The sequence below is a fragment of the Stegastes partitus genome, unplaced genomic scaffold (assembly GCF_000690725.1).
Source record: "Stegastes partitus isolate 25-593 unplaced genomic scaffold, Stegastes_partitus-1.0.2 Scaffold801, whole genome shotgun sequence".
Taxonomy (NCBI): Eukaryota; Metazoa; Chordata; class Actinopteri; family Pomacentridae; genus Stegastes; species Stegastes partitus.
In genome coordinates this window covers 322,458-335,448 of record NW_007578532.1, presented here as the reverse complement: position 1 = coordinate 335,448, position 12,991 = coordinate 322,458, and the positions used below count along the sequence as shown (strand labels likewise).

Sequence of the window (12,991 nt, the reverse complement as noted above, 5' to 3'; positions counted from 1 at the left end):
GAACCAGCACATTCTTATCGTCTGCTCTGTACATTGCTGTGTTCTCAATTAGCTAATACTTTAAAATGCCTAATTAGCCACACCTAAAGTATTGCAACAGACCTGTACCAGACAATCCTAGTAGGTCTGTTTTCCACACCGGGTCCACAGTCCACTCACTACATTTCTCATCATAACTGCTAACGAGTGAATACGGATAATAACAGTTTAATGTAATTTTTTGTCCAACGCACCCTTCACATTACACACTTTCAGACTTTCTATAGCGTCATTGTTCCTGAAAGCCAGACCTTATAAGACAAGCTTGCGATAGCCAAACATCCCCCAAATGAGAGGGAACTAATTAAGTAAGCCCAAGTTACAGACTGTGACAGTAATTACAGAAGCAATCACTTCACATCCTTCCTGCCCCTTGCCACATTTCACAACTACCGGCTCCTTTGTACAGCAGTCAAATTAAGACCCATTAAGCCCCTCTGAGGTTTTTAATTGAAACACACTTTTATTACTAAAGATTCTTTCAATATTTCTAACCATATACTGCTTAATTATATCAATAAAGCCTGACGGAAGTCCCTGCGTGTGTTGCGCTTGAGCCCCGACTGAGTAGTTTATGGAGCAAGACAGCCTTAATGGAGGCAAAGTGCTTCCGGACGTGCAGTCGTAACGCACATGTGCCGCGTTACACAACGACACAAAAATGATCAATATCTTCGGGCTCATTCATCCACACCCAGGCTTTCCTGTACAACCGACGGGGCATGAGCTGAAACGGAAAAAGGGGGCTGCTTTTCTTGGACCGTTAGATGACACACTCAGTTTCATGTCATCTCTGTGAGTCACACTGAAGCGCTTTAGGTTTCGACTCGGTAAAGCTCTGCATCAGAGGCAGAATACCTGCATGTGTGTGTGTGTTGGTGTGTGTGTGTGTGTGTGTGGTAAGCGGTAAACACACAGTGATGTGGTCACTGAAGGAAACTAAGAGTTCCGGAGCGCCTGAGGAATGAGATCATTCACGTTAAAGCGCGTGGCAATTACCGAATGGCTACTCTCCAGTGCAAGTGCAGGAGATAAAGAGGTGGGCACGGCATAACAAGGAACAGGTGAGTTCTGATCCGGGGACGAGTTCTCAAGTGTTAAACAAACACGCTCAACACATGCGGCGACGCACACGCACGCCAACACGGGTTTTATACGGAAAACACCAAATCCGCGGGAACGGCATTAATCCATATCCAAAAGCTGCGGCGGGCTAATGAAGTGAGCTGCACTGCATCCCCAGTTGAAGCGGAACACTGCGGTGATATTAGCAGAGGCTGTTGAGACTTTGATTGCAGTTTGTGGTGCAAATAAACTCAGGAATGAACAACACCATTCAGCTTTTCCAGGCTCCCAGTGACTTTCAGAGGAAATAAACCATTTACCATCTCTTTTGTTGCAGCTCCACGACCAAAGAAGTCGCTTTAGCTTTCAAACGCTGCTAATGCGGATCATGATTTGAAGTTTTTATGTACAAGCAGTCCCCAATAAAGTAGAATTCCCTGGTATTTCAGCATTTTAGCCTTCAAAAGAATGCTGATCTTGATCATGTGCTTTTGTTATAATCTCAAATAAATCTTTTTATTTGAAACCTCTTTAATAACACGATCTATCCACAGTGAACATAGCAGGATGCCTTCTTAAATAAAGTGTGACATAAGAAAAAAAAAAAAGCGGGGGGGAAAAAAAAAAAGCTTGACTTAAAAGGGAACATTCTCGCAATGGAAGTTCCCCACAGGAAGCTAGCGGTTCACCAAACTGTCCGGTCTCTTCTCCGCTCTGCGCTGGTGCAAAGGGCCTCATTCTGCGTCTGTGTGTGTGTTCTGTTAATGAAAGACTCGCTTTAATGAGTTCTGAAAGGATGACGCTCTTGAAGACACATGCTGAGGTCTGCAAGCTAAATCCTCCGCAGCAAACTCAGTCAGGAGAGGATAACGGAGGGTAGACGGAGAGAGACGGAAAGAGAGAAAGAAAGAAAGAAGGATATACAATGGCAGGGATGAGGGGGGAAAAAGAGGAAAGAAGGAGCAAGCACAGGAGACACTGTGATGTCTGCCATGCTTGAAAGGAAGACAGTGCCATCTAGAGACCTCATGCAACAGCTGTGCATTGTTGTGCACAAGCCCAAACCTGGTGGATGATTTCTGTACAGACTGACTGTTTTCCACCTCAATCAGGATAATCTGTCACATGTTTTACTTGCTTACTTGTCCTTTTTTTATTTTCTAAACAGTCAGATTAAATGAAGATTTGTGAAACGCCTTATTTACATTAAAAAAAAACATGTTTGCAGGAAGTCTTTCTTACTTTTTCCCCCAGAAAGCATCCCAGTCCATCTTCTCCGGTCTTTGCCAGAACTTTTTTAGGAGCGTGGGCCCTCATCTCCCTCAGCTGTGGAGCTCCCTGCTGCTTCCCAGGCTGTGAATCTTCCTCTGGGCTCAGCGATGTTGCCTTCAAGTGCCGTTTTCTCAATCACCGTGACATCCTGGATCATTTATCAGCTTCGCAACAGTAACAAATGTCCCCACGTCGGATGCTGTCACCTCATGTTATTGCTTCCCCAGAAGGATATCATAAGTTATCTGAGGCAACGGAGAGAAACAGGCTGCAGGCATGAGAGCAGAAACAGACATTTTGACCTATAAGTGAGGTTGGTGTTCAGTTTAGCGTGATGATGATAATAACAACTTTATTAGTATAGCACAGGTCATACAGCAAGTGCAACTCAAAGAGCTTTACATCAATTAAAGACAGGAAAAAAGTGATAAAAAACATAAAGAATATATCACACAAGTCAGTATTTAAATTTAAAAAAGGTCTGATACCAGTAAATTAAATAAAAGTACATGAAAACTACTTGAACATTGTCTAAAAAGATGCATTTTAAGATTTCATTTGAAGTATCTACAAAATCAGATACTCTGATGGTTAGATGGTCTTAGGGATCTATCACACCCAACAAACATGTCAGATAAATGGTCAAGAGCTAGTCCATGAGGGATTTAAAAACCAAAAGCAATATCTAAAAATTAATCATCTCAAGTTTGTTTAAATGGTAAATGGTCTGTACTTGTATCGTGCTTTTCTACCTTTGCGGCACTCAAAGCGCTTTACAATGTTTTTCTTTTTCCCCTTTTCATACACCAATGGCGACAGAGCTGCCATGCAAGGTGCTGCTTTGCCTTTGGGGGCACTTTGGGTTTCGTTTTTTTGCCCAGGGCCCTTTGACTTTTGGGGGGGGCGGGGATCGAACTGCCAACCTTGCGATTAGAGGACAACCGCTCTACCACCTGAGCCACAGCTTTGGAAGGAGAAAAAACAAAGAATGACTCTAGTCAAGTCTGCATTAATAAGTCGTTCGGTGTGTTCCTTGGACAGGAAAGGTTGGATGCAGTCAGTCTTTCTGAGATAGTAAAATATATTGTTGATTTTCACCTGAATTCAAAGGTCAGATTACAATCAAAGATGGCGTCAAGGTTCTTTGCTTTATTTGTTTTGCCTTTTTAGCCAATTCGTTTAAAGAGTGTGAGTTGTTAATATCATCACACTAAAATGTTAACCACAACACTGTTCATACGTTGAGCAGGTACAGTCAAACGTCTACCATGTTTGCCATTTAAACAAAAGCACAGCTACAGATGATGTCATCCTGAAGGGACATGGGTATGTGCCCCAGATTTTAATGGCAATCCAGCAAATAATTGTCGCAACATTTTACAAAAAACTCAAATTTTTTACTTCATGATGACAATAGCAAAAAAGAAAGTTATATGATCCCTACAGTTGGATGGTTTCATTTTCAGGAAAATCATGGCACTCCATCTGACAGGCTGATAAAGTGCAGACCAACCACCCAACAGACCATTATCACCGTCTCTATAGCGTAGCAGCTAACGTGGCTCAAATATGAATTTGTTAAATTCATTCTCAGAAATGTGGGCGCCACTTTACCAAGGAACAAAATTGTGACTTGCTTTTTAATCATAACAACTATGATTCATTCATACTTGTTTCAGGTGAAATAGTGTCAAATTAGGCCCACAGCATCTCAGTCTTAAATTATCTATTTGTTGATCCAGCTGCTCTTGGTTCTTTAAATTGCCCCCATTGGACAAAAAGAGGTTTTTGAATTGAACTGAATTGAAATCTTTGGTGTGAATGATTGTTCATGCTTTTGTTTTATTCAATTTGAGTATTGTAACTTCCATATAAGGCTGTCACTTTTTGAAATAGGGAAGTTTGACAAAATTCACAAACATATGGCTGCTTTTAACAAATGTAAGTGTAATCCATGTAGTGTGCAGTGTTAAAGTGACCAGACAGCCTTACCTTTGTAAATTAATAATAATTGCCTTCTTTCATGTAAATACTAACATAAACTGTTTTTTCACAATTTCGGGTTCAGTAAACTATTTTAAATGCTCTGTTGTGATTATATATCAGTCCATCCTTAAGTTGGAGTATTTCATTTTTTCCATGTTGGAACAAATCTGTGTATTTTTTTGGTGGTGGGAAAGTAGTTCTATTCCTTTCTCACCTGTCGTAGCAAAACATCCTTGAATTGTTTACAGGTGGTCCAGATTGCTGCTGTCAACCTTTCATCCAGGTCCTTCAAACTGTGACTCCCATTACGTCAAATCAGGGCTTTCTGGTTGCTCCTTGCTTCAGGATTAAAATTAATTTCCAGATTGTTCTTTTTTTAAAATTATTATTATCAATTTTCTTTTATGTCCTTATAGTGTGTCTGCAAATAGGCGATGTGTAATGAAGGCATCAGCTCTGGTGGGATTCAGACTTCTCACCAGGCTCCAGTTGTATTATCACTTCCCAAATGTGAACCTGTAAAAGGCAGATACATGACAATAATATACACTATATATGATAAATTTCCCCAAGAGCATGATAAATATGTACATTAGTGGATGAACACCATCTGTAGGCTGCGTCGCCCTTACATCTACAGGGGGACGACCGTCTCACTGGATTTATACAAACCTAAATTATTTGGGACTTTAAAAGATCTTAGAAGAGGTTCTGAGGAAAGGAAGAGAAATTATTCTCACATTCTTAGAACAGAAAGTTTTCTCGCTTTCAAAGAATCTCTCTGCCCTGCAAAACCCTCACGTACAGTTTTAGATATTAAAGCAGAATTACCGTCTCGTGGTTCGACCAAAGAGTCAAGTTGCATTTTTATCCATGTCTCTGATGTGTGTGCGTTCACTGACAGGAACAAATCACAGAGTCAGACTCCTTGTATGTGTTCACATGTTGGGCCATAGTTTAGACAGCTTCAAGGTGAACACACAAGATTCAGAATCCAGTATCTGGTGTGGAATTAAAAAATGGTTAGAAACTTGTTTCTGCAGAACGTTACGATATTACGTTGACGTTAACCTTTTACCTTTTGGATTCCTTTAATCCTGTTGGACATTTGTGTGACCCTTTGTCATAATTAGTGCTTAAATTCTAGACTTATGGGCAAAAGTGTGATTTGTGACGACACACTGACCTTTAACCAATCCAGCCTCGAGCCCAAAGAGGTGTTTGGATTCACTCAGGCATTACATGGTGTTTGCTATGTTGATGACTTACCAGGGGAAACATCTGTTGATTGGTTTCAGACACTACGTGGATGTAACGCTGCTATGTAATTATGTGCTGGATTTTCATACATTACATTCTCGGCGAGTGAGAAATTCCCACCGGCTAGCTGTTAACGTTGGTGGTCTGTTAGCAATAGAACTTATTTTAGCAGTGATGTGAGCACATTAAATACATTTTCTTGTACTTTCAAAAGTGTGACGTCTCTAATTGTCGAGTTCAGTTGGTTAAAAAAACAGAAACAAAACTTTTCTACCGTTTTTGTTGCCTACGTTAGTATTACTCCCATATTCTGGAGATGCTCCTGTTTACTTTCAGTAGAAAAGCTGAAAGAGACAAGATGTAAGTTGGTCAATGCAGGAGGACGTTTGGAACAGGGCCTGGAATTTCGTCAAGGTGTTCCTGAGAAATCACGTTCATAACAACAGATGGATGAGTTATCAGCACAGAGGCATTACAAAGGAGGAAAATACACAACTGCATTACATTTACTGTATGCAAATAAAGCTAAAGATATAGAAAGCAAAAACACACTTGCATTTCAACATGATCATTATTTAAATGTTGATGTTTGAGGACAAAAAAGAAAAAAGAGGCTGTGCAACACACATGCACAGTCGGTGCAATAGACTCACAGAGAAGGCAGCTTTCTGGCTAATAAATACAAACTTATTGTTTATCATAAATAGATTTCATTCACTATTTCACAGATTGTCAGTGTCACAGAAAAGAAGATTCGTTAACTTGCTTAAACGAGTTGCTAAAAGTGTTTTATGCTAACATGTACATTAGTAATTAGACCCGAAATGTAAAACCTTCTGTTTCAGTCAGGATCTGGCGCCTTGAATTGCTCATTTATTTATGATTTTTTTTTTCTTCCTTTAAAACATCTGGAGTTTAATGCTTCTGCAGTCTGGTTTATCTTTAGTCATCGTGGTCTGATCAGTGTTTAAAGCCACTTTTCCTTAGAGCTAAGCCACATGGCTGAAAACGAATTAATCAGCACCCAGCGTTCAACCTAGACACAGAGCAGCGTTAGTAGTTCGCCGTCCCGCATTCCATCCCTCATACTTCCAGCCTAATAAAAGTGCCTAACGCATGAAAAGGAGCAGAATTAGATCGGAAATTTTTTTTCAGCCTTTGCACTGGACACGATAATCTACACGATCAACACAGTGCAGATTTAAGAATGTTGGTTGCAGTCTGACTGAGAGGCCTGAAATTCAAGCAATTCAAGGAGCCGGATCTGAACAAGCTGCTTATCACACAAGCAGGTTCAACTCTTCAAACCAGATGACATTCTCACTGTTAAGCTAAGAAGTGCTACGTGAAGTAGGACCACAACACACCCCCGGTGATCCGGAAGGTCAAACTTTACAAACATACACGAGTCAAGACATGACTATGGCTTCTCTGACAAGTTAAGAAGCATTTAAAGTAACTATTACAGTGGCAGGAAGATAGGACTATTACACAACTGGAAAAGAATACTATTACCTGTCTATTATTAGAAAATCATAAGCGATTAGCAAATTGGGTTCACAAAACGCTCTATCCTGTCTTTGGGACTGACTGAGGGGTTTGTTTTTTTTAAGGATGAGCACTTTACAAGACGAGGAGGAGGACGGTGATCAGTTTTGGTGAAGCAGGAAGTTCTTGATAGGTTCTGGTAGCGGTAAAGAAGATATGTGGTTGAGACGATGTTTGCCCATCGCCCTGCGGATCCTGATGCGACACAAGTGAGTCAGCCGGCGTGGGCGTCCTGAGAAGAGAGAGAAGAAGCAGAGGCGTCCGCAAAATGAATCAAACGACAGAAATCCAGCGCGCCACGATAACAAGGTACAGACAAGTTTCCTCATTTTCACGAAAATAACTCAATCCAAGCTGTCAGAGAGACGACGCCTGGTGTCGCGTGAAGGCGGCCCGTGCTTTAACTCGATGAAGCAGATTTACTGTGACAATTTACGAGCTGAAATCCTCAAACCGAAACGGCAGTAAAACTAGAAAAGTCAACAACCGCCTGCCAGCGTGCCATGAGGAAAAATGCAGGTGTTACCAACAACATTAATGTTGGCTTGGATTCTGTTGGAGCGTCTCGGCCATGAGTCATGACAGTGAGACAGCAGGCGCAGCACCAGCGCTGCGTCAGAAACCACGTCTCAGCTCAATCTTTCATTACACCATCGAAACCGGTAGTTTGCTCGGTGGAGGGCATTAAATTTAAATTCCAGGCACTTATGCATCATTTGTGACAGTCCTATGACGGTGCTTTCCATATTTATAAAATGCTTTGTGTTGTGGAACTGTCGTGAACATGCAGGAAACATTTTTATTGACATCATTTATTTAATATTTTATTATTATGTCATAAAGCACACCAGGTACTGAGTGACTAAAAGGCTGTCATACTATAACACAGGGGTCTCAAACTCAACGTACCCGGGGGCCGCTGGAGATAGAGTCTGAGTGAGGCTGGGCCGCATAAAGTATTCCAGATAAAGTCCAACTGATCCAATCTTCTCAGTCTTTATTAATAACAATTCAGAACATGAAAGGTTCTTCAGAACATAAGCTTCTCTTACCTTGCTGCCAGAGAGCTGGCAGCGCTTCCTCTTACACAGCTGAGCCACATTTTGCTTGAGGGAGAAAGCAATTGAGACCCTCAGTGTGGCTTGAAGATGCTCATCAGTAAGTTTGGACCAGAGCTTTGACTTATTAAAGTTCATGGTGGAGAATAGCTTTTCACACAGATAGAAAAAAGCAAAACAAAACTGGGTGACAGGACATATGTTCTCTCCACTCGGTGACACTCCCAAATCACGTTTCAAGTGACTAGCGTTGCTAATTTGCTTTGCTGAGCTACGGCAGCCCACAAGTGATAATTAATAGAAAATGCCCAGGGCAACGACTCACGTAGGTGCTTGTGAGAAAAATTCAGGGGCCGCACTAATGTTAAACTTTGATGTCAAGTAGGGGGCCACAAAATATCGTTCTGCGGGCCGCAATTGGCCCCCGGGCCGCGAGTTTGAGACCCCTGCTATAACATCTACCTGTTTTCTCTTTTGCAGTATTTCTGGACTTCATCTTCTCTCTCTTTCTCAACACAACGCTTCACAAAACTGTCAGGATCTTATTCATGCCCCGGTCACATCTCACATTGATTTCTGCAACACCACTCGCTCTGGTTTTTCTATTTAGCTTCTTCATCAGCTCCAAATCATTCTGAAGTTTTTTCTGCTAGGATCACCACCTGCACTAAGATCACACCACTCCTCACGCAACTCCCCTGCTCAACAACACATACATGTCGAGGTTCTGTGGCCCTCCTTAACTTGGCTTGTAAGACCTTTCTCCAGCCTTTCACCTCCTCTGTTCGTTTAAATCTTCCTCTGCTGCTTTGCTATCTGTTTTTAGACTCAACACCGAGGCTGCCAGAGCCTTCAGCTGCTCTGCACCATGACTTTGGAACCCACCACCACTACACATCTGTCAGCTGGACTCTGTTGTACAGTTCAACTCAAAACATGCCTGTTCAGGATAGCGTACCTATTATAACTCAACCGTTATCCGCTCATGTCACATCCATTCTGATCGTATTCTTATTAGTATTACGATTTATGGTGATTTATGGATGGTCAGTTTCCAAGGGTTAGAGATTATTTACTCTGTCCAGGTGAACAGTGGGAATCACTCAAATACCAGCAGGTTGCCTGGGAAAAATAAGAAAACTACAAGTGGGGCTCCCTTGTGTATTTTCTTTTCTTTTTTTTTTTTTTAAAGAGCGCATACACAGTTTTTATTCAGTTTCTTTACTGTACTCACAGTTTCTGTGTGTGACAGTGGAGACAGAATGACAGCTAAACAATAAATGACACCACTCAATCATTCATATGACAATTAAAACTCATTACCTAAAAAATATTCTACTTTTGTTTTCCTCCCTGCTTGAGTTTCAACCTCCGGACTGCCTCCATGGCTCTTGTAAACAACACCATCTCAGGATCATAACTCTCTTCGCTAATGCCTTTATATTAACAGATCCCCCCCCACACACGTTATTTCTACTCACTCCTCTCTTCCAGGAAGACCCTGAGTGCCTCTGGATCCACCTTCCTCCGGTTCGGAGTCTCCAGCTCAGACTCGTCCCAGGGCACAAGTGCCGGGTTGGCTCCGTGGTCAAGCAGCAGGTGGATGAAGGCCACCTCACATCCGTGTCGCAGCACCGCATCCAGCAGGCAGGAGGCCAGGCCGCGGGTCAGCGCCTCGTGGCAGACGGGCCCCGTGTAGTTGAAGTCGGGCTGCGCGCCGGCCTGGAGCAGCAGCCGGAAACAGTGGAGGTGGTGGTAGGCGGCGCTGATGTACAGAGGACACACCACCAGAGTGTTGAGGGTGCGGGCGCTTAGGAGAAGCCGAGGACCCAACTGGTGGTCCATGTCGACGTCAGCATGGAACCTGGGAAGAGCAAACCATGGATACAGTTCAAGTCTTCTAAAACCTAAAATATATAACAAAGGACTGTTGAAAATGTTTTACCATGGAATAATATTACTTCTTTCCTTTACTGCAAATGTTTGGGTCAGACTCCAGCAGGCAACACGGTACATGTCTAAAGATTCTGGTAGAAATGGACAGTGTTTGCCGTTTTAGTCTTTATAGTCAGAATGTCTTGTCAAGTATTTGTGTTACAGTGTGACTACTGTGCTGTTGTTGTAAATGAGTGGGATTCTGTGACTAACAAGGTTTGTTTTTGTGCATTCCAGGAATGGTGAAAGAAGCTGTTTCATAAAGTCAGGAAGTGACTGCTGCCTGAAGCAGTGGAAAATATTGCATTACATAGCTATCAGTAGACCACAAATGCAGAATGCAGAGGCCACAGAAAAGCAGTGCAGGAAAAAAATAAAATAAAATAATAATAATGTTATTATACATATATATATATAAGTGAAGGCTGAAAGATGGACTGGCTTGGCATGACAGTACCTCCTCAGCATTAGTCACCAATCTTCAGCAGTGGGTGAGGTGATAAAACGAATCTTATTGACAGCAAACTGTGTGAAGTTACACATTCAAACCTGTATATGAGAAGTGTGTTTGTTTCACACATCACATATAGGTTCTAGTCAGATCTCTTCCTGTCCGAGCCTCACCTGATGAGCTCCTGCAGGATGTCCAGCCTCCCCACCCGTGCGGCGTGGTACAGCGGGGTGCTGCGGTGGTGGCGGCTCCCGTTGGGATCAGCTCCTGCTTCCAGGAGGATCCGCACACAGTCCAGGTGACCATTGACCACGGCTACGTACAGAGCGGTTTGGCCTTTGACGTCCACCAGGTCCACGTCGGCTCCCTGGGCGATCAGAAAGGCCACGCATGCGGCGTGTCCTGCTGTGGCTGCGATGCGCAGAGGGGTGCAGGGCAGACAGCCACAACACCACACCGACTTCTCATTGATACGCCTGGCACCAAAGAAAGGAAGGGAGTGCTCTAGTATACTGGATTTATTACAGTAGCACTTGTAAAGCTTTTTATAAATTGTTGTGGAATGAAAGCAGGCTAATGAGCACCAAGGCACATCTAAACAATGTATTACTCAAATCACATCAATACAAATGTTCAACAGCGACCAGCTGAAATAACCTGTTAAAAAAAACTCAACATTAGTGCCTCAGCTGGTTTATTATAGGCAGGGCCGACCCAGTGATGTAAAAATGATTTTATTGAGCATGTTGTAAACCATGTGTAACTGGGATGAACTGGCTCAGGCCATTATAATGGGCTGTCTGTGTGTGGACTCTGGGTGCAAGTGTGATACAATGACTGTGGGACTGGGGTTGAATGTGTTCTGACCACTATGGGCTGGTCCTGCATGTGTCTCAGTGTGGTGGCTGTAGGCACAGACTAGGGCTGCACAATATATCATCTCAGCATCAACACTGCCATGTGCACAGTAGTCAAGAGTTGATTGACATGCAGGCTCCACATGTATGCAGCATGAAGATATATTTGCATAAAGAAACAAAGTGGAAGTTCTAGCTGCAGAAATGGGGTAGTCACTAAAATAGGGCGGCTGTGGCTAAGGTGGTCGAGCGGGTTGTCCTCCAGTTCGATCCCCCGCCCCTCCACAGTGGAAGTGTCTTTGGGCAAAACACTGAACCTGAAGTTGCTCCCAATGGCAGGCAGCACCTTGCATGGCAGCTCTGTCGCCATCGGTGTATGAATGCGTGTGTGAATGGGTGAATGAGAAACACTGTAAAGCGTTTTGGATAAAAGCGCTATATAAGTGACCATTTACCATTAAAATCAGGTACTCTGTCAGCAGTCCAGCAAGTGTCACCACTGCACGAGGCAACACGACTAATTTGTTTGACCATTTTAATTCAGCGCTCGTGTTACGCCACATGAGAAAGCTCACATTTGCGGATTTCATCTTTTTAAAAAAATATTTTCCATTTTCTGTTTAAATGCACACAAAAGAAATCACCCTGCTTGTTCTTCCAAACAGAATTAATCAGGTCATCAGGTGACATTTCCTACATTTTCCAAAATATTACATTCCGTTTTTTTTTTTTTTCCGTTTTTTTGCGGCCTTCTTGTTGCTTAAGGCCCTCCAGTAGTTCTACTGAGCTGTTTTCCTCCCCCAAGGCCCACTGGTACTGTAAGGTGCTGAAGATAAAGGAACCCTGCATATGATGTGTGTTATGTCGTATAAGAAACCCACACAGCACAGACAATACAAACCATTTAGTGCCACACAAAAACAGACAAAAAAACTAAATAACTACATTTTCTCTCCAGAACTGTGCTGTCTCTCTACTTGCAGTAAAATACAATCCTGTCCCTCATCACGCAGACTGTCTATCTTCACGATTTCTTCTTCATTCCTAAAAGCTTCAGTAGAAGACAACTGGACTGAAAGAATCTAAAAAAAGAAGTCCTGTTGCCTTCTATTGCAGTTCTACAGTGACCTAGATTAAATCCTACACAGACATTTTTACTTTATCATTTTCCAAGAGAAGCGCGCTTTAACGTTGTTAACTAAAGTGCTGTGCAATCCTCTAATGCAATCACGACTCTGCCTCACCGTCTGAAGCCGTCCTCCTGCAGCAGGTTCCTCAGGGTGTCCAGGTCTCCCACGTAGGCCGCGTTGTGGAGCCGCATGTCGTCCTGCTCCAGAGGCTTGTCGCAGAACTGCTCCTGGAGCCATTCCTTCAGGTTCCGACCTGGTGAGGACACACAACAATGAACAACTGAATATAGTCTGGTCTGGTCTTCCTGTGGAATTCCATCCATCCATTATCTATACACCGCTTAATCCTCACTAGGGTCGCGGGGGGGCTGGAGTCTATCCCAGCTGACT

At 42.9% G+C, this 12,991-nt stretch overlaps 1 protein-coding gene across 1 annotated transcript in view; it reads right to left on the bottom strand.

The window, feature by feature from the left end:
- Window positions 1–6,312: 6,312 nt before the first annotated feature.
- The window catches only part of asb1 (ankyrin repeat and SOCS box containing 1), an 8,276-nt gene continuing 1,597 nt past the window's right edge, over window positions 6,313–12,991 (bottom strand). Inside the window, exons 2-5 of the mRNA XM_008292318.1 lie at window positions 12,716–12,854; window positions 10,788–11,090; window positions 9,710–10,092; window positions 6,313–7,402 (exon numbers count right to left, since the gene is read on the bottom strand). Coding sequence (XP_008290540.1) covers window positions 7,272–7,402; window positions 9,710–10,092; window positions 10,788–11,090; window positions 12,716–12,854 — 956 coding nt within the window. The 3' untranslated portion in view covers window positions 6,313–7,271. The remainder of the gene's footprint in view (window positions 7,403–9,709; window positions 10,093–10,787; window positions 11,091–12,715; window positions 12,855–12,991) is intronic.